The 22,892-nt window shown below is 38.5% G+C and overlaps 1 protein-coding gene across 1 annotated transcript in view; it reads right to left on the minus strand.

Moving 5' to 3' along the window:
• LOC107717207 (rap guanine nucleotide exchange factor-like 1) overlaps positions 1-22,892 on the minus strand; it is a 46,987-nt gene that overhangs the window by 9,521 nt on the left and 14,574 nt on the right. Inside the window, exons 2-12 of the mRNA XM_016523886.1 lie at positions 13,632-13,710; positions 10,728-10,878; positions 9,890-9,987; positions 9,123-9,235; positions 7,922-8,089; positions 7,602-7,699; positions 7,006-7,128; positions 5,635-5,813; positions 4,577-4,667; positions 4,158-4,208; positions 3,088-3,160 (exon numbers count right to left, since the gene is read on the minus strand). Coding sequence (XP_016379372.1) covers positions 3,088-3,160; positions 4,158-4,208; positions 4,577-4,667; positions 5,635-5,813; positions 7,006-7,128; positions 7,602-7,699; positions 7,922-8,089; positions 9,123-9,235; positions 9,890-9,987; positions 10,728-10,878; positions 13,632-13,710 — 1,224 coding nt within the window. The remainder of the gene's footprint in view (positions 1-3,087; positions 3,161-4,157; positions 4,209-4,576; positions 4,668-5,634; positions 5,814-7,005; positions 7,129-7,601; positions 7,700-7,921; positions 8,090-9,122; positions 9,236-9,889; positions 9,988-10,727; positions 10,879-13,631; positions 13,711-22,892) is intronic.

The following is a 22,892-nucleotide window of genomic DNA, read 5'->3' on the forward strand; positions in this document are numbered from 1 at the left end:
AACAAGAAAGGCTATTAATAATCTTTCATTGCGCAAAAGTATTATAATACTAAAGGCTCCACGGAGTGGCACAAAGCGCTTATGTGCATCCCGTGCGCAGAATGATGCGCTTGAAGCAACACGGAGTCACTGCATGCAAGGCTCCGCATAGAAAAGTTCAAAGCACAAAGTGAAGAGATATTGATGCGTATTATATATGTGCGTTAGTTTATTGAGCCTTTTCTTTTCACATTTTTAAATTTCAGTTACTGTGCTCGTGAAGAACAATTCATAGTGCTCTCTACTCCAGTCTTGTGATCTAACCAGATATCCGGTAGAAATTTACACGATTTAGAAACAGCACGAAACTCCAGCAAGATAAATTCCTTTTATGCGAAACCATTTACAGATCAAGTATAACATTAGGAACATTTAATCATCTTGGAGAGAGTTTCATCGTCTTGGCTGTCGTAACCGAACGTGACACGCAGTTTGAATACTGAATGGAGGATGACAGACAGCCGCAGCCGAGAGAAGAGTTTACGTGAACTTGACTTGAATATTCATCTGTACCTCACATTAAACTATGGAACAGCTTCAGAACACTTGAAATGCAGGGCACGGAAACTTTATTGTGCTTTATAATGTTTATGTGGCTTTCGTGGGGCTTAATAATAATACAAAATAGTATACGCACAATATCGGATTTGGATCGGTCTCGTCTGACCGATACCCCGATCCAGCAGAAAATGCCAGTATCGGAGCAATACCGATACTGAATATCGGATCGGCGCACCCCTAATTTAAACAACTGTTTTCAACCAATTCTTTTCATTAATTCATTTTATTAAATCCCTCAGATTAGGAGAGAACTTTGTTTGGGAGTAACTTATTTAATAAAACATATACACTTTCATTTGGTAAGAATTTGTTTCTGTTTTTAAAAGAAGTCTCTTATGCTCAGCAAGGCTGCATTTTCTATTTTCATATATTTTAAAATGTACTTTATTCCTGTGATGCAAAGCTGAATTAAATACAACTATTCTAAATGATTATAACTATTACACTACAAAATATGCTAAAATGCATGAAAATGTATGGGAACACTTCAGTGTTTTGTTAAACAAACTAGTGTTTTGTTCATCCAAATGAATCAAAAGTTTGCTAAAAAAATGAGTTTGCTAAAATGAATCTTGAGCTTGTTTTTCATAATTTACAAAGCCTGTCTTTCGTATTCTGGGGCCTCATTTATAAAATACTGCGTAGAAAGCATCCTAAATTAGATTTTACGATCATTTCTCAAAGTGCGTACGTGTGATTCATAGAACGAACGTATGCACAGAAAATGTGTGTACGCCTCTCTTTTAGATGTGAAATCTATAAATTGCAATGATCTTGAAATTGTGCGCAGCTGAACAGTTTCAGATCTCCGCCTTGTAAACGATGTCTAATTAATGTCATTGACTTATAAAAGAGCACCTGACAATGTCCAAATCTTTTACAAGCGGCAAGAATGGCTTATATTTCCAAAACTTGGGCAAACAAAAGTGCGTACGTCTGCTCAGACCCTGACGTGGCGCTAAGCTCTTTTCCACGTCAAAGACCGTTTTTATAAATGTGAACGTTAGCGTGGATTTTTGCGTATGCACACTCTACGATCAAATCTGTGCATACGCACGTTTTATAAATGAGGCCCTTGATGTCTTTGTGTCTCGTGCCAGAGTCATGTAATGTGTGTGTCAGACTGAAAAGCAGAGCAATTCTCAGCAAAGACTTTGATGCTCAACTGATCCTGACAGGCTTGAGTCATGAGCACCTACAGGGAAGGAGACAGAGAGTGAAAAGACATGGAGAGACTACAGACATGAGAGAGGACAGATGAGACAGGAATATAGCAGCTGTGTGTATGAATGTGTGTAGAAATGTGGATAAAGGTGTGTATGTGTATATACGGTTTTAAAATCAGAAGGGGGAAAGAAAACTAAATTGAGAAGCACTCATACACTACCATTCAAAGGTTTGAGGTAAGTAAGATGTTTTAAAATACTTTTATTTAGATTTTTTAGATTGCTACAAAAAAATCAATTTCAAATAAATGCTGTACTTTTGAACTTTCTGTTCACCAAAGAATCATGAATGTATTTATATATTGAAAATATTAAGCAGCAAAACAGTTTTTAACATTTATAATAGTAAGAAATGTTTTTAAGCAGCAAATCAGTATATTAGAATGATTTCTGAAGGATCATGTGACACTGAACGATGCAGAAAATTTAGCTTTGCATCACAGGAATAAATTACATTTTAAAATGTATTAAAATAGAAAACACTCATTTTAAATTGTAATAATATTTCACAATATTCACAATATGTTTTTGAACAAATAAATGCAGCCATGGTGAGCATAAGAGACTTCTAAACCAGCTTAGATTTGAATGGTAGTGTATATACTTGCGCTCTGCAACGACGTGAGAGAGAAAAAGTGCAAAAATGTGCATCAATACATTTCCTCTACTTTTAGGCATTAATGCTAAAAAATTTCCCTTGAGTCACTCAGTACAAGATCTTTGTGCAAGATTTTATGTGTTTTTCAGGCAACAATTTGAGCATATAATGAAACTTTTTAATGAATCGCAGCAACAAAGTGTGGGTCAGGTTTTGCTTTCACTGTGGGCACCAAATATCCCCTCAAGCATAGTAGAATGACAAAACCCCACAGAAGTCCACAAGGACACCCAAAAAGGGATTAAATAATGTCTTAATGGCACGCAAAAATTCTGGGATTAAGGGTCAAGTTTAGGGTTAGAGGATAGAATCTATAATTTGCTCAGTAAAGAAAAAAAAAAACACTGGAAGTCCCATCATAACACAAAATGCACATGTGTTTGTGTGTATCACTAATGTGTATGCATGCGTCTTGATCCCTGGTGCATGTTTGGCTGCAGGGGGTCTGAAATCCAGCATATACAGGAGCTGCAGATCAGAGGGGCGTTAATTAATGAGGCGGGCCTTTCAGACCGACTTCAAATCACAGAGGCATTCACGGCAGGAGGGGACTTTATAGGAACACATATGGACAACAGCTGGAGGAAGAGACTGTGTGTGTGTGAGTGAGTGAGTGAGTGAGTGAGTGAGTGAGTGCTAGAAGGTCTCTGTATGACTTGTGGTTCCTCGAAGGGTCCTGTAGCAACACAAACAACATCATCATCACAAATGCTGTCGATTAATGTCAAATGAGCCTTCAGAGTGACAAATTTCATTGCTCAGAGGTTGTTCTTTCAGAGATCAAGAGGCTCAATGGAGTTCTCAGTTACACTGCACTCAATTATTAAAGGGATAGTTCACCCAAAAATGAGCATTTGCTGTTTATTTGCTCACCCTCAGGCCATCCAAGATGTAGGTGATTTTCTTTCTTCAGTAAAACATTAAAGAAGATTTTTAGCTGAACCCATGGTCATTGGTGATTTATAAAATGCAAGTTAATGGGTTCTGTCACTTTGAGAGTCAAAAAAGCAGGTACAGGAAACAAAATTAGCTCCTGGCAAAATACTGAGGTCTTTTGAAGAAAAACGATCGGTCTGTGATAGAAACTGAACATCATTTGATTCATTTTGTTTTTTCCTGTACCTGCTTTTTTGACTCTTAAAGTGACAGAGCTCATTGTCTTGCATTTTATGAATCACCAAACTCATCTACATCTTGGATGGCACGAAGGTGAGTAATTCAACAGCAAATTTTCATTTTTGGTTGAACTATTCTTTAACTTAGAAATAAAGTATTCATTTAGAAATAAAGAAATCAAAGTATTTATTTCTACAAGTACCGAGTAGAAATAAAAATAGACAAATGAGACAATTGTTGACATACAATTAGAGTGTAGAGTTATAAAATGAACATGGATTTTATAGTTCAGATAATGATCATGGAAGAATTTGATTAGAAAAATGATAAGAAAAAGCTCATACTGAGTTCTCTAACTTTTGTTCTTTGCAAATCTGAGCACAGTTAAGACATTTTTGAGATGTTATCTGAAACTCTAGGAGTCTTTCTCTCAAGATAAGCAACTGAGAAGCAGAAGACCTAAGCAAAAGTCTCCGCTTGCCCTCCATTTAATCTCACTGCTGTCTAGGAGAAACAGTTCAGATATTAAATTGCATTTGGGATTTTTCTTCACTTACCGCAATGCTCTCAAACTGCTGAAACTGCTTCCGGAACTTTCCTGGCAAACCCTGCAAAAACACACACGCACACACATATGCAATTAGCGAATGACACATTTCGCGTGCCAATTAAAACTCGGATGAGTGAACACATTTAAAACACAACACATGAGGTAAAAATCCAGAGGACTGAGGAGTTATTATTTATTTTAAAATAAAAAGGCAGAATCTGACATTAAATGTACAGCTGGACGTGGAAATATTTCCTTTGGAACAGCACAAGCTAATTCAGTTCTGTTGTCATGACAACTGCTAATAGCCTCCTGCCAAGAATAACACTCGACGGTTCTTAGGAACGAGAGTAGGCAGAGGTGCTAAGAGACTGTGTGTGAGAAAGAGAATGTGAAAAAGGGAGATTAACAAACAGATGCACTCACTTCCCAGGTCAGACGTAGGCGGCTGACTGCAGGGTTGTCCAGTCCCAGAACCAGCGCCAGGAACGACAGCAGATCCTGCTGCTGTTTACATCTAAAACACACACACAGACACACAACAGCACTCATTACACACACAAACCTAATAAAGAACGTAATAGTGCTGTTAAAGTTCTCTAAAACAATAATTGAAATAAAGCCGAAATAAAATAAACAAATATTAGATGAAAAACTTTAACTTAAACTAAGAAATGTTTGGCAACTAACTGAAACAAATTTAGTTTCACTACTAAAATTACTAAAACTGGCATCAAAATAAACTGAAGCTATATAGAAATAACAAAAGCACATATCAAAGTTACTAAAACTTGAAAACTGAAAATATAAAAATAAAAGCTAATTTATAATTAATAAGTACTATAACAGTAAATAAATAAAACGTCTCAGTTACGTATGGTAACCCTCGTTCCCTGAAGGAGGGAACGGAAACGTCACGTCGGATGACCGACGAAATTGGAATCTCGCTTAGAGAGACCAATCTACTTCGAGTGTAAACTAAACGAGCCAATGCACATTGGCATGCGATTATTGCATCCAGCTGCGTAGATTGGTCTCTCTAAGCGAGATCCCAATTTCGTCGGTCATCCGACGTGACGTCGAGAGTGACCGACTGAAAGGGAACTAAAATGACATTGGAATGTGAATAAGATGTGAATATTTTCCCCCTTAAGTCCGCTTATGATGCAAGTCAAAGTTTCTTCCATCAAAAACAGATTAATTTCATTTTACATGACTCTTTTTTCCCGTCTTTCTGAACCTTAAAATTAAACAGGTGTTTTCTGCTACTGAACCATTAAAACTATATGCAAATGAACCCTTTTGTGATTGGCTAACCACCCCCTCCGAAAGCCAGAATACTGAATAGGTGTTGATATACGTGGGGTGTCATACGTTATCATGTTCACAGTTCTGACACACTGTGATGATTCCTGAATAATTCATTTTTGTCACCTTCATAAGCGGTTTCAGCTTGCACCCTACCCAAACACATATACACTCACAAGGCTGCAATCTTTATGAACTTGCGCAGTAGCTGTATCCTCTTCGGAAGCGACTGGCACTGCAGGATCTCTGTGGCGACCCAGTGCTGCACTTCACTGCATCGCTGCAGGATCAGCTCCAGGTTGAGGGGGCGCCAGCGAGCCTGCTCCCCGTGAAATACGTAACACACAAACTCCACCTGTTCAAACAAACCCCCACCCCAAAAAAAAAAAAATCAAACGCGAACAGGAACAAAGATACACGGAAAAAGTTTTGTTGTTTTTACATGAACTTTGCTGTGTGGCTAGCCTTGAACTAAAAGCCAGCTTCCTAAGGCACAAATTTGTTTGCAATGGAAAACTACAGAGGATGCATTGTAGCACTAGACAAGTCTTGATACGTATTTGTAGTAAACCACCCTATGAAGGATATACCAATTAAAAATATGCATACTGACAAATTAAGATATATTGTTTACCATTTTAGGACAGTGTCATTTTATGATTTTTAAAATTTTAAAATTTTATTTATATACTATTATAATATTTATTTATTTATTTATTTAGAATTAGCCTTTATTTTACATTTTCAGTTTTATTTTAATTTTAGTTTAAGTTTTAGTCATTTTGTTGGGAGCTTTTGTATTTTTTTATTTTAGTTTTATTTTTTTACATTTTTCTATATAGCTTTTATAATTTATTCCCATTTTGGTTTTAGTCATTTTAGTACCAAATCATATTTTATTTCAGTTGGTAGTCACGGCAATATTTCCAAGCTTTTTAAGTAAAGTTTTTCATCTAATATTTATATTTTATTTACTTTCAGCTTTCTTATAATTCAATTTTATTAGTTTTAGTTTCAGATAACAACAACAACAACACTGTCACATTCTTTATTTTGTTTGTGTATATAATGAGTGCCATTGTGAAATCTCAGGATAGTATTTGTGCATTTAAAACCTTGAAACTTTTACAAATGAAGTTTAAAAGTAACTAATAAAGAGTAAATAAATAAATGTTACTAATTTAAAACGACTATTTAATTGTGAGCATGACACTAGCAACTAAAAAGGTCATGGGTTTGATTCCCAAATTCACATAAAATGCACCTCAAATGCCCTGCAATTTGCTTTAGATAAAATCATCTGCCATGCACATAAATTAAGAAAAAAGTAACTAATCTATAATGTACCAAAGTTTAATGCAGAGGCTACAAGGAATTTGTCTTTTAAGAATGAATCTCCGGACATCTTCCAATTAAAAAAGATGTGGAAACATTAAACATTCTGATATTTTGTGCACAATGCATTGCAGCAGCTTTACGCTGCCCTGTGTCTGTCTGTGGTGAAGCTGTGCTGAATACTGATGATTTGAGGGCTGTAGTGTCCTGACCTCGTGCACACAGCTGAAGAGTTCCCAGTCGAACACCACCAGCTGATTGGCCACCTCCTCTGCACTCATGTCATGGAGTTTGCTGTCTCCTGGTGACCAGTGGATCTCCTCAGGGAGCGGTATCTGACCGACAAAGACATGAGGATGAGGATCGTAATCACCAAAAGACACTGAGCGGGACAAGTCAATATGGGTTTTTCAATAACTTTAACATTAGGTGCCCCCAAGTCTTCGATATTTGCTTACATCCTACCGCATTCTTCTCCCACACTGAAGCTGAACTACGATTGTAGATTTTAAATAACTCCAGCTCTCTGTTTGACTCATGACGAGACGCCACTTTCGCTTTGTGGTTGAATAAAACAAGATTTTGATGGCAATCGAATGCTTTCTAAACCACTGAATCAAGTTCTCAGCACTGCTGTAGATAACATATCTTCAGTGAACATTTTAATTTGTGGTGTTTAACAATCATAAGTAAGAATTCCAGTATGACTGTAACAAATACAGAACACTTATGCTTGCTGTTTATGAGGGTCTCTATGGGAACACCACTCCCCCCCCCCCCACATGAGTGTCTCGCCCACGGTTCTCACCAAACTCTCGAGCTCCGCGGGCTCACAGGCGAACAGGTGGGTGTTGACGCCCAGAGTGGTGAAAACGGCCTCGTCGCTGGGACGGAACACAGCCTTCTCTGAACAAACACAGATTAGATTGTGATGTTAAAGCAGATGAGCCAAGTCAATCCAAAAAATGGCATGTTCCCAAACAGCGAGTCAAGGTCTGGATCATTATAAATTGTCATGCCACTTCATAATTTACACACATGACGCTGTTTGGGGTTTCAGTGTGCAAGTGAGGTCTTAGTAAGTTTGCATGGTGTTCGTGTGCATGGTACGGACTTTAATTCTCTTACCCCCAGATGAGGTGACGGCCACCAGTATGAGGTTGGCGGGTTGGAAGGGCTGGTCCTCGCTATACTGAAGTTTCTCTTTCACCAGAGCCAAGATCTCTCTGACCCGGCATGAAAGACGACTCCGAATGGTCACGTATGAGTGATCTGGTGTGTAAACCCTGCAGAAGACTAAACAAGAACTAAACAGTCAAATTCATTACATAATACATATTGCCCCCATCTTAGTCTCACTGCACTGGCTTCTGGTACATTATAGAATTGATTTTAAAATACTTTTATTAGTATATAAATCGTTGAATGGTCTTGCACCGCCCTATCTTTCGGATCTCCTGACTGAATATCAATCTGGAAGAACACTGAGATCCACTAGCCAAAAGCAGTGGCTACATTAAAGTGATTATTACGTTTTGAATATGGATATTTTTCTTACAAAAACACATCGATTCGCTACAGAAAGCCTTTGTTCCTCCCCAGAGCCGTGTGAGACACTTTTTTTTATGGATGGGCGCATTTTATTTAACTGCTTTTGGACTGATGCATGCAACACCCGCTGAGTGGCATGAAACAGCTTGAAAGATCAAAGACCATTTTTAATATAACTCCGACTGGATTCGTCTGAAAGAAGAAAGTCATATACACCTAGGATGACTTGAGGGTGAGTAATTTATGGGCTAATTTTCATTTTTGGGTGAACTAACCCTTTAACATCGCCATCACCCATTTTTACTGAATCATTTTATCTCAAGTTAAATAAAAGAGGCAAAACTTTGAATAGTAGTAATTATGTACAGTATTGACCTCCTCTCCATTTACCAGTCACGGCTCTGACAAAAGCACAAACCAGGTCACTGGAGGCTTCAGGGTCAGCAGCGTTTTGTACTGTCAGATTGCCTATTGATTAAGGTCTGGGAAATCACTTAGCTTGGGTTGAGCCACTGCCCTGACAAAGAGTCTCATTTCATCAGATGAGCTCATTGCATCTATAAAACTTGGCAGATGCTACTTTGTGACCCGATTTGTCATCCTGGTCTGAATGAAGTGAAAGCAGACTGGCATTTTCACAAAAAAAGGATGAATAAGATGATTAACTAACAGTATTCTCATGGGCGTTATTGCACAGCTAAGCAAAAGCAATGGTAATAAACTGTGGTCAGGCTGTGAAATATTTATGCATCCTATTAAAATGAAGGTTTGAACGTACTCTCGTCCGAGCCACGGAAAGCTTCTCGGGGCTGCAGGCAGGCGTCGATACGCCTGAAGTGTCGGAAGAGCGGGCGGACTTGCTTCTTGCGACTTTCCTTGTCCTCCTCGGCTCTGTCGGATAGAAGGGAAAACAAGTCAGGTAGCTATTCATGTGTAAATAATTGAATAAGTTATTTGTCCCCAAAAGACTATTATTAACCTACAATTTGTTTAGTAATGGCATCAGGGATGGAAAATATTCTATGCATGGGCAAGATATTTAAGGAGCAGTCATAGCATGCTCTTAAACTGTTTATAACTGGACAGCAAGAAATTTTAAACTCCAATCTGCCAAAACCAAGAAAAACGCATTGATTATGTTTGCATGGCATCCTTAGAATTTAAAGATGCAGAAAGACCAAACATGCCAGTGCCAGGAAAAAAATGTGCTTTTTTTATAAACAAAAAAGAACTGTTTAAGGTTTTATGACAAAACTGCTGTCCTGTTGTAGAGGCTTTTAATGACACAATCGAAATCGAACACAACACATTAAAGCATTAATCTCTGCACATTAATTCTTCATCTGGTTCTAAAGCTCTTATTGGGCAACTGCATGCGCCTCATTTAATACTTTACAACTCATGTTGTACTTCACCAAACTAAGAGGCTTCATGTGTTATATGATTTTCTGTTCCAATGATTTCTGCAGCCATTATAGCTCATAAAAAATATTTATAGCTTATATTAATATTCCACTGCAAGGATGAGGGGGATTTGATGCTTACGGGCTGTGCAATATCTCAGTCCAGCGCTGAAGCTTCAGGACGTCTTCCACCAGTTCAGGAAAGCGGCTGAGCTCCTGAACGGCGCACAAATACAGCTCCTGAAACGACATGCATTTATTATTAAGACCAGGAGGAAGGAAATAAAGGAGATGAAGCAAACGACGGTGAAAAATGAACCTTTTTATAAATTCCTAGAATTTCAATAAGCATTTTAATATTAATGAAACGACAATGTGAAAACAGACAGTTCTAATTCATGGTCTGATGTCTAAAAACAGCTGCAAGAAAACATAAGAACAGGTTTCAAAATAAATATTGTGTAGTCATGTACCGGAACAAAATATCACAAACAAGAAAAAAATAACGTCTGGAGCACAGGTGTGTTTGTCTTTAATTAAGAAAAACTGATGTCAAACAGACAAAAAGAGCAATATTTTCCTTAGCGCAGGGTTACCATAGTAACCCTGATAATCTTATACCAGTGATGACACTCTAAGGACTGTACAAATGGTACAAAATATACAAATCTGCAATTAGGTTTATTTTTCTAAATAAACTTCTAACAAAACTGAATGAGGTTCATGCTTAATTCAAGATTTATTCTTTGAACAAGACTCATGTTGTTTCCCAAATCAATTAATATGAGAAACAAGACAAAAATCCTCATTAAATAATTACTTCTTTTTTTTTTAATCAAAAATTATCATTCTTCATTCTATTTTGCAGATTTTTTTTTTTTAGCTTTTTATTTTGTTGTTTGTATGCATTGGAAAATTTGAAAAAACATTTATGAGTTTTGAGCTTTTTTTCTTTTTTTTTTTATAAACAAGTGCAGTACCTTTGGAAAAGTGTTGGAGCGATCTCCCTCCTCCTGCAGTAAGTCTCTGTATGTGTCCAGATAGCGGAAGGCCACAGTCAGAACTGCAAGTTTCCGCTCAGCTCCGTCCCAGCCGGGCCAGCCCTCACCCTGCTTACCCTCTGAGCTGAATCTGAGCCAGGAGTTAAGAAACAACACACTCACGAGCCAACTCATACACACCTGCTCTCACTAAATACAGTGAATACACACGTCTATACCTGTACAGACAGACAGACAGACAGACAGACAGATAGATAGATAGATAGATAGATAGAAAGATTGCTCAGAAACACAGAAATTATTGGGTTTTTATGAGTGTATGCAGATAAACACATGCTCAGACAGCCACTGTCCGATCACCTGACACAGATGCCACACTGGAAAAACAAAATCTCTGCTTCTGTGGCCAGACAGCCAGAATAATTGCAACCTTTGAAAAGTATTGAGGCCGATGGAACACACCCTTCACACCCACACACACTCACATACACACACACAAGTTACAACATAATCACACGTGGAATGGATTTTTCTGTACTCGCAGGCTTACATAAGTTGGTAAAGTCACACATAAGCATTTAAGCAAAGACATATACTTTATCGGCACATAAGATGACCTAAAAATCTGCAAAGACTCCTTGTCCCCAATCCTACCAATCATATGAGCAGGAAACCGGAAAGGCGGACTAAATTTAAAGTGGAGTATCCCTGAGCCTCTCTGCCTATAATTAAAGAGTCCCCGAAACCCCGTCTAAAATTGACAGCTATTCCCATACAAAAAAGGCCCAAGAGGAGCTTCTGCAAATGGCATCATAGATCTAGTAAATCTATATCCAGAGCCATCACCTCTGCTCGGGTGCCAAAAAACAGCAGCCGTCTGAGCTGCTGGGCAGCTGCGAAATTTGAACTCTGTTCCCTCGCACAAGCCCTGGATCGCGGCCGCCACAGGGGTTTGGAGTCCGGCCAGGCCGACTCCACCGGGACTGTCAATGTGTGAAGAGCTAAAAGCACTATCAGTCCTGAGTGAAACGGAATCATCCTGCTTTGAAATCTTTTTATTAAACCCCTCAAATGAGCCCTGACGAGTGGGAAGTCTACGAGACGGGGCTTTTCTAAGCAGGAAGCAGACATGTTGCCACAACAAAAAGATCTGATTAGGCCTGGATTAGGTCAAGTCAAAGACCAGGAAAAAAGGTGTGGAAAGTGGAAAGATAAATGGCCTGGGAGGAGGGAGAGGAAAGAGAAAGAGAGGAGTGGCTCACAAGGCGAGGTGGTGACGGCAGTCAGGGAAGATTAGCGAGGGTCACTGATTGCCGCAGACACTCGGGGGGCCGCCGCGCAGCAGACACGCTGCATTAGGAGCGCTGAGGCATGCAGACGGGCCTCCCCAGGAATACCTTTGTGCTTAAATCTGCAGACAAGCCCCTCAGACGGCATTATGGTCTGGGTAGGGGGGGCTATGGCATTCACAGAAGGAATGTAGGTCACTGAATGAAAGAGAGAGGGGTGTCCTCTGCACACACACACTTATACACACTCTGACACAATGCTTAAAGCTAACAAAACAAACATTCCCCACATTGCACTCATCTTATCTGAATTTAGGAAACTGATGGACCCCGAGGGATGGGGGGGTGAGTGTTGGCCTGCAGAGTCTGACAGAGGTAGGTTAGCATTGCGGCTAATTGGTAAATCATTCTGACCCAAATCTTAAACGGCATGTGCGACTGTTAGCCCCCTGCGGTAGAAAGACGCTAGGCTCTTCGGCTGTGTGTATTGGCTGTTTTATGGCAGATAATTCAGTTTGTTTTGGAAGTGTTTTGAAGACATTCAAGTGTTCGGCTTGATAATTCAGAGCCAAATGCTTTTTCTGAAGTTTTGCGAAGTAAACAAACTGACTGGAGAACATGTAGGACACTAGCATAGCTGTCAGTGTGATCATTCAGTTCCAAACAAAATAACATAAACGAGACCTAAAAATAATGATGTTTTAGCTAAAAACTAAAAAGTTAGGTGAAGCTCTACAAAATTTGACCAGAAAGACAATTAGCAAGTTATACATGATTTAACCAGTTCTGAGTTGTGTCCATTGGTCTGACAAACCATAAAGTGTGGTCATGCTAGACTTTGATCATGTAAAATGTCTTCAGACTGTAATGGATATAGACAGCAGGATATGATCTAATGCTATAGTAAAGAGCCCCTAAGAGGACATGATGATGGAAAAATATTAGATGGGAGGAGAAATTTTATTTCAATGCTTTTGTGTTTTCTTGCTAAAGTATCACATTCCTAAAGAAACTTAAAGCAAAATATAGATTTTTTTAAACATAATTTTTCCATCCCAAATGCAAAAGTTTTGCGAGCGAATGCCAAAGTATTTAAATTTTATTTTTTCCTCCAAATCAATTTTTTCTCATCATCATGTCCCTCAATACTATAAGGCTTCTGTTTTAATAGATAATTAAAAACAAAGAATAAATAATACATTCAAAAGGAATTAAATTAAGTTCAATCTTAAAATATTTAATAAAAATTAAATATTCAATTAAATGTAAAAAATAATATCTACAATCTATTCCACTTGCCCACACCAAATGTGAGAGCGTCTGGTCCTGAAGCAACATTCCTATCATAAACTGCAGCCTAAACTTTAATCTTAATGTTAATGCTAACAGAAATTATATGTTGATAAGACCCTAAATCCCAGTCATAGCCCTAAAACTGGTTAATATAGAGCTATTTTTCCAAAATATGATGTTCAGGTACATGTTCTACTTGAATAAATCACATTAAGGTAGGGTTACAGTCGTCCAATGAAGATTTTCAGATGTTAAAAGGTGTACATTTGGCACTTATGGTTCTGGCGAGGGGAAAGGATACTGCTGAAGCAAGACCTGCTGGAACTTGTCTGGGGCCAAGAAGATTGGGTGCGTCAGCATGAAGTCATCCAGGAGTATTTCTGCAAGGAGACAGAGAGACGAACGCAACCTTATTAGTGACATCACAACTGAACAAGATGTTCATGTTTGTCTGAAAGTGTTGGGTTGCGGAGACTGACACGTAGGACAGTATAATGAAAGACAAGAAACTCTGGAAAATTATGTCTTCTGTGCAGACTTAGCTGTTCTTGTTCGACAGGTTGTGAACACTCGCTCTGTGAGTATGTGTGCGGAGAAATGAAATTGAACTTGACAGCACCAGCCTTCACCTCTGCTAACTCATCTCAAGGACAGTGGGTTTGTGGGTAGAATAAATCACGACGCTTTCTGGCCCACTTTGGACCACTTACACTCCCAAAGGCTGCAGTGATGTACTGTGCACACACATCTAGCAGCTGAAAGTAAAAACGAACAGACTAGCTCATATAAACGTCAACAAACAGTGAAAAAGGCATTACAAAAAGCATAATAAATGAGTGATGCTTTGAAAAACTGTTTGAAATCTGCAAAAAGGAATAGAAATGTGCATAATATTTTTTGATCTGGGGCACATCTTGACAGTGAGGTTTTCGGAGACTATATTTTGACTGATGAGAGGACATGATACTGATTATGTATCTGGGTTATATCAATGTGGAGCACATAAATCATTGATACTAAACTATTAAAAACATAATCGCTGAGAGGAATGAGAAACGAGTCAGTGGCACAAAATTAACACGTCAGTTGAAAATGCTAAGGCTTTCACATGTCATGCAAATAAAGCAAAGCATGAACTAGAGAAAACAGGGTCCAATACTAAAAGCTCAACTAGTCCATTTGCATTTCAGAGCAGTAGCTTGGACGCAGAATAAATTTGTATCGTTGGTTCAGTCAGACAATGAATTTAATTAAGATGAACTGTCAGCTGAATTCCCTCAGTTGATTCATTCGTCTGAACAGCAAAGATTCCCACAATCATGCCCTGCTTTGCATACTGATTTGCAGGCAACAACCGATTTTCATTTCAAAATCAAGAAAAAGGTTGGAGAAAGACCTTGGATTCAAAACACTTTGAGGATAGGCATAACTTCGTTTTCTCTGGAGAAACGCCGACAGAATGGATTAAACTCATCTGCATCTTAAATGGAGTTTATTTCAAGAACGGAACTTTTTCAACTAATTTGCCGAAATGGGAGACCATTTGGACTACCATTTTTAAAGTTTACAACCCGTGTATTGAAAAAAATGCCATTAATTAACAGAGGCCTCCCTCAAGTTCAAACCCGGGATTCCCTTGGAAGCTGGATTGAGGCGGAGCTGCGCTTCTTGCGGGACGTCGTTCTCTTTCGGGATTGGTGGGTTTTAATCTGACAGTGTCTTTGGCTTCTGGAGCGCATTGTAGAGCCCAGAGGAGAAGATGTCTGCGGAGGAGACGGATAAATCCACCGCCGCTGATGCGAGTGCAGGAGACGAGGAGGAGGAATGGCTGTACGGGGGTCAGTGAGCGCCAAATCTATTCTGCTTTACTTTATTTAGCTAATGAACACTAACAGCTCAGGAGAAATGCGCTTATTAATGTACAGCACTATATATCGGTGTAATGAATAATGAATGGGCCTTTATCCTGCAGTGTTAGGAGATTCCTGTCACTTCACCAAATGTTTAAACTTCATGTCCGTGATTTAAGAAATATTTCTCTTTACGTGGGAATTGATATAGAATCTATCTGAGAATTTATTCGATTCTATAATAGATTTTATTCTTCTATGAGAAAGCTCTTGGGACGTCACAGAGTGCAACTCAAGAACAAAAGCAGGTGGGCAAAGACAAACTAGCATATTTATGACAAAATAGAAAAGCTAAAGCAATCCAAGTTATTCTTAACAACAGTAAATACCCAAGTGCACCAGCCTGTACAAATAGCAAGCAGTTTGTGCAAAATTATTATACTTCCAAATGTGTGCCCGAAAGATCAGAAAGTTCATTAAGTGTGCCGCCATGGACAGGGCCATTAAATCTGGTGCAATATAGTCAATTGAACGCCTCGCTATTTACTGTTAGTGAGGTAGAGAAAGTGATTAGTAATTTACCTAATAATAAAGCAAGCGGATCTGATGGTGTGACGTACGAAACGCTGAAATCTGGTAAAAGCACGTTGTGCCCAGTTCTGACTAATATATTTAACATCTGTCTTGAGAACGGTAAACTACCAGAAGCATGGAAAGGTGCATTGATCCATCGAATCCCCAAGAAAGACCATATCCCCTGCCACGGCCGTATGTGGACGTGATCAAGGACGTCTACAATAACTCCTACGTTCAAGACATATGTGGAAGTGCCTTAACTGATCCTATACCTCTCAGGATCGGTATTAAGACCGGTTGCCCCTGAAGCGCTATTAACTTTATACTAGCGATTAACTCCTGGCTGAAATGGATGTGTCAGTGCGCACCAGCAGGTGTGCGATCTCCAAATCCAGTGCAAGCTTATGCGGATGATGTGGAAATATCGTCACGAGATGAGAGTGTAATTCATAATATGCTTCTTCGTACAGATGACTTCATAAGGTGGTCTGGTTTGGATATGAAACATACAAAGTGTGCTGCGTTTTATGAAAGACGGAGTGGAGGAAATAGATGGTATAGATCAAAGTCTGACAAACCCCCGGTCTTTGCATTAGCACATAAACCTATCCGTCTATATGAACGTCATGAAACCTATCCTTATCTGGGGCATAAATTCAACGTTAGCGGTGACTGGGAGGAACAGGTTACAGAGCAGTGTCATGAATTTACCTGAAGACTTGCACTGATTGACTCTTCCCCTCTCCCCATAATGATGAAGATCGAGGCTATCAGATTGATTGCAACAGCTAAAATTCAACATCTATTTATGAATGTTCATATTCCACAATGCACACTTTCAACACTGAACGATGAAATGGTAAAGCTAGTGAGAAAATGGCTCTGCCTCAATAGCCATACAACCCGATATATTATTTTCCAGTCACGCCGAGACGGAGGTCTCGGTGTCCTAAACATTGAATGTATTTATACTGCCTCCAGAATAGGTCATCTTCTTAATATGCTGAATAACGACGATGCATCTGTCAGAGTTGGCACGTGAGTCACTTTTTCTACATCTACAGCGGCGCAAAATACCGGCTGCTTCGTGCAATGAGCCCCAGTTTCTTGGATTTAAATTAAAACCGAATGGAAAATTGGACATCAAAACAGCCGGATTTGGAGTACGCTCTGATTGGCTGGATTTGAATGATCTTTGGCAGCACACAGGACTGCAGCTCTCTTGGCAGGGACCTGACGGAGCGCTAGCGGCTCTTAATGAGAACATAATAACAGACCCGCGTATCTCTGCTCTAGCGGTTCTCAACACCGAAAGTACACCTCGTCAACTATCGACCAATAATGTAAGAGTCTCACTTCTTCACCTCAAAAAAAACCTAAATGCCCAGCACTGGATGGGCTTGAAACTACAGGGAAAATTAGCACTTCTCCAATCGGCCAGTATCCCACTCTGTTTTGACAAACTTTTCAATCTCAGAGGATATTCTCATTTTTATGATTAAAGCATGACTATAATGTCTTCCAACTATGTACAATCTGTCAATATGGTACCCATCAAATTAAAACTCCTACTGTCTGTTACATCAAAATCAACAGGAAAATGAAACGGTTGCCCACATCTTAAATGGATGTTGTTGTTACAAAGGACTGTATGTGTCCAGACACGATCGCCTGGTTGATTTGATTGTAAAGGACTTGAAAACAATACATAAAGACAGTAAGTTTTACCAGCATACTACTGTTGAATTGAACTGGTTTTATGACAACACATCTGACAGAGACTATTTCAAAAACATTCCAAACACTCCGGACATTGTGATCTGCAAAAAAGAAAGCAAAAAAACGCGCAAAATTTTGTTCAGTTTCAGCCACTATAGGGAGTATGCAAATATGGAAACGAAGATGTTTTGTCTATCCTTGAGTGTTGAATGTTATAAATATAAGGACTTGTGAATGTATGTTAGCCATGTGTACCTGTCATCTTGCAAACTGACTTCCCAAGGTATTTGGATTCCGTTTTTGTTGCTTGTCTTGTGGATCCTAATAAAAGAATAAAATGTGTGTGTGTGTGTGTGTGTGTGTATACTGTATTTATATAAATTAAAAATTAAAATTTTTATAACATTAGTATAATATATTTATGTATGTATATATTATATTATTATATTATTATAGTATATATTGCACCAATTTTTATTCACCATGTATGGCAGACTTTAGCAGACTTTAAAGGGTCCCAACTTCATACTTAAATATATGCACATTGGAGTGACTTCACATCTTTGCAGCTGCAGATCTTTTGCGGTTGCCACGGCAACGCTGACTTTAGAGGCTGCACAGTGAGTAAGGAGAAATAAAAAAAGATGAGAGACCAAGAGCAAGACAAACAGACAAAATACAGACAGAAGTACACAGAGAGACAGAGGCAAAAAGAATCTAGGTAAAACCCACAAAAAAGCAAATGGAATGCAAAGCCAGAAACAGTGACAAGCCGGGCTGCAAGTCAGTTAAGTTAGTGTGAAAAACAGGAACGGAACGACTGGAGAAGTCAACGGGGTTAATTACCATCTCTGATACCCGTAAACCCTTAAAGGCACATGTTAGTAACCAAACGGAAAATACGCACCGGACAAGTTCTATTAAAGTTGATGAGGAAATGATGAGGTGTTGTGTCAGAGCTGAGGGTGTAAAATATATTCAAGCAACTTTACTTTTAGTCACTGTAGCGGGTGTGTGTGTGTGTGTGAGTGCTGACTGGAACGCTTTTGGAACGCTGACTGGAACGCAGACCCCCTCTGGTCAAATGTAAACATTCTTTTAGGGCAATGACCATCTCTCTTCATTAGCATTTGTCATAGCTGTTGATATTAAATTAGAGTGGGAGTTTATAATTCTTTAAAATAACTTGTGCTGCAGCCGTAATTGAGCCATGTGTTATGTCAGTGCATGGGTCTGTTTGCCTCCCTCAGGCATATAATGCTTAGCAGAGAGCATCAAATCTGCTCTAAAGAGCTAAGTAAATTCCTGAATCCCGTGAAGAATCTCTGCAGGACGCACATTTAATGCATCCAGCTGTCCTTACCCAACACTTTTGGCTTTGACGCAACAGATATGAGCCAAATTTGAGATGAGGTTTATGCTAATAAAATTTTACCACATCAAGGTAGATCAAAGCAATAAAACTGGAAAACGCATTTGTGCTTTTGCACCGTGCAAAGGCAGGAACTATGAAAGCCTGTGAATTTATTTCTAGTAAATACAAATTTATATCTCACAACTGCAACTTTATTTCTCATAAATGCAACTTTTTATCTTACAACAATCTCTCAATTTTGACTTTAGGTCTTACAGCTGCAACTTTATTTTTTCTTACAGTTGCGGTTATAGCTCTCAGTTGTGACTATATGTTGCAACGTAATTTCTTTTGTGACTTGATATCACTAAATTGCAACTTTATATCTTACAACTGCAACTTTATTTCTTATAATAGTGACTTTATATCTTACAATTGTGACTTTATTTCTTATAATTGCAACTTTAGATCAGTTTCAGTTGTGACTATATCTAAATTGCAACTTTATATCTTACAACTGCTACTTTAACTGTGACTTTATATCCCATAACTGCAGCTTTTTTATCTCAAAATGTGTTTATTTCTTATTTTAAATTTGACCTTCTGTTTCTGTGACCTGTTTTAGGTGGAAACATACTTTCATAAGAAACTATCTATGAGGCTTTACAGTGTAAAAGTTTGATACCTACCTTTAGTGGTAAAATAGGCAGTGCTGATGTTTAGCTTGGAAATATAAATCAGCATGAAGATGAGGCACAGAAGACACAAATATGACACCTTTCCGCCTCGCATGCTTTTTTCTCAATTGAATCCCTTCTTTCTCTGACGGCCCACAAATTCTCCAGTGTTCTTTCATGCATTTTCCTCTTTCGACTCACTAGTTTACATTATGATAGAGCTTAAATCTCCTGGCCAGATTGGCACAAAGCACATCTCTTTAAATGACAAGAGTGGGAATAGAGCAAAATCCAACACCCACCCTGATACCCACATGCTCACACCACACACACATCCATATTCCCACACAAGCACATGCACACACACAATCACAGTCAAATATAGAAACTGCACATGTATTCTCTACACCAGCACATGCTCTCGCACTATGAGAATGAAATGCAAGAGGGAGTTCAGACAGACACCCATCACACGTATAGAACATCCATCGTTCAGACAAGTGAAAATCACTCCCTTTCTTTTATTCTTGAGGTCAAGAGAAGCCCTTGCCAACTGAAAACACCATAATCCTGCTGCCTTCAGACGATGGGAGGAAATGGGGTGTGTGCAGCTGAAGGCCGTCTGGAAGAATTTTGTTTCAGCAAAAAGTTTCAGCAAGAAGTTTCAGCAAAAATGACCTTGATGAGACTAAACTAGGGTCAAACTCATTTCTCAACACTAAGGCAGAGCTCCTATTCTCCTTTGAGTCCTATTCTCCTTTGAGTCCATATAGGCTCAAAATCACAACTGAGATCTCAATTGTTTCTCCTAAACACTAATGAGATTACATGGAGAGTAAATGGAGACTTTTGCTTAAATGGACAGTTCATCCAAAGATTAAAAATCTGTCATCATTTCATGCTGTTCGTCTGGAAGAATTTCAGTTTCAGCAAAAATGACCTTGATGAGACTAAACTAGGGTCAAACTCATTTCTCAACACTAAGGCAGAGCTCCTATTCTCCTTTGTGCATATAGGCTCAAAATCACAACTGAGATCTCAATTGTTTCTCCTAAACACTAATGAGATTACATGGAGAGTAAATGGAGACTTTTGCTTAAATGGACAGTTCATCCAAAGATTAAAAATCTGTCATCATTTCATGCTGTTCTTTATGTCTTTTGCACACAAAAGACATTGTCCAAACAACATTTTCAATTAACCCCTTTGACTTTCATTGCCATTTCTCAAACTGTGCTCAGAATTGCCAAGATAGCAAAGTTTGTGGTCAGAAGTCAGAGATTTCTGTATGAAATCTTACATTAAATTGGTCTTCCACATTTTTAGGGCAAATCTAAAAATAAATAAAAATAGAAATGATTATATTTATACTTTTTATTTTTAGATATTATATTATATATTTCACTAGAATGACGTATGTCCTCATGCCTTTAACGGCAGTCTCAATTGTGGTCTTTCTGTACTACACTACTTTCTCCACTAGACTACGTGTTGTTTCACGTGTACATATATATATATATATATATAGTCAGATCACTTCTTTCAATAGGTTATGCATGTTATATATGTCTATATATTTTTATATTTTATTTATTTTTATATTTTATAAGTTTCATATGATTATATGTTTATGTCTATGTTTATACCATGGCACAACGTTTCATTCCTTTATATGTTTCAACATATAGCGGATTGACAATAAATCTCACTTGAACTTAATTAGATTAATGCATTTACATACTTTGTAAACATTATAAAAATAATTTAAGATTAATTATAATTGGCCAACCCTGCATTACAGCTTTTTAACAATTGATACTTAAATAAAACATCATTAAGAACTCCTTCAGGTCTCCTAAAATCCAAAAGAGCATCATTTGAGCAATTTCATTTTCCAAGTCAATATATATAAAGTTTTTTTAGACATTGGGACACCTCCAGGTTAGGGGTCATGGGGGTTCACGCTCAATAAACGGCTGTCAGTAAAAAGGGCTGAGAGTCCCAGCTGCACAGATCGGATGTTGGTCAATGTAGATTGTAATCAACTGGAGATCTCAGATTGGGATTTCGGGAGAGCGTAATGGAGAGGACCACGGTGGCGTTACATAAACCATGACAGACATTCCGTTACCATGGAGGCCTTATCACATCTGAACCCCCCACTACCCACGCATGCTCTCCTTTCTCTTCCTCATGCCGTCTTTTCTTCATCTCTCCCTCGCTCACGTTGGTGCCTTTTGGCATGACGCACCGTGTGTGTGCATTCATGTGTGCTTTGAAGGTCTCTGTTCATTCTCTGAGGCTGTATGCGCTTGTTCTTCGTATCTGCTTTATCTCGACCCCCCTGCACAAAATCTGTCCATTCTGGGAGGCATTTCACCCTTCAACTCCCATCTTTTCTTTGGATCGTAACACAAAACACCATCATTCACATGCAAATCTACTCTGGCAGGCCGCCAACTATAAGGAAATACACAAATGCCACTGGAGGACTGCCGTTATTCCTGAAACAATCCTTTGAAATGAATGCTCATGGTGAAAACTTCCCATACAGTTTGGAAAGAAGAAAGCAGGTGCAAATGAAAATACATGTGCTAAGACAAAAGCAAGAAAGAGTCCATGTCAAGCCACCAGTCTAGCACAACACGTGACTCCAAAAAAAAAAAAGAAACACACCTTACGGCTTGTAAACTAAAACAGAGCTTGCTGAATTTAGAAGCGCACCACTTTTTTTAGGTCTAACCCAGTTCAAACTGGCCCCAGGAAAGATTGTTCCTAGATCAGGACTCACAAAAAGCATTTTTAAAGTCTGCTCTCTGGCCAGACGGGAGAAATGATTTTAAACCTCCGCGACTGGTATTACATAAGATGAAAATGAGAGAGGTGTAGTTCTAATAGCTGAACAACATCAGTCCAAGATGTGCCCACATGAAAGCACAACACAACAGAACCCAACAAGACTACCAGTGAACACTAGGGATGCACGATATTGGATTTTTGCTGATATCCGATATGCCGATATTTTTCAACTCATTTTGGCCGATACCGATATATTTCCTTTTGTTTGGAAACAACACCAAGTCTCTCCTGTGCAGAAATTATAAGAAAAATATTTTTAATTTTGGTTAGTTTTTAACAAGAACGTATTTGTTAGAATTAAATAAACAATGAAGGTTTTTCTGACAGTACATTGAAGCTTTGAAAATAACTATAAATAAACTTTATATCAATCGCTGCATTTTATTTCCCAGAAAGATGCAAGGTTAACCTTAACATTTTATTTTAAGATTTAACATTTGTAGATGGTATAAAGCAAAAGAGTTGTAAAAATTCTGAAAATCTTTTAGAGCTTATGATTTGTTTAAAAAATAAAACATATTACACAT

The sequence above is a fragment of the Sinocyclocheilus rhinocerous genome, unplaced genomic scaffold (assembly GCF_001515625.1).
Source record: "Sinocyclocheilus rhinocerous isolate Xijiao unplaced genomic scaffold, SAMN03320098_v1.1 scaffold3377, whole genome shotgun sequence".
NCBI lineage: Eukaryota > Metazoa > Chordata > Actinopteri > Cypriniformes > Cyprinidae > Sinocyclocheilus > Sinocyclocheilus rhinocerous.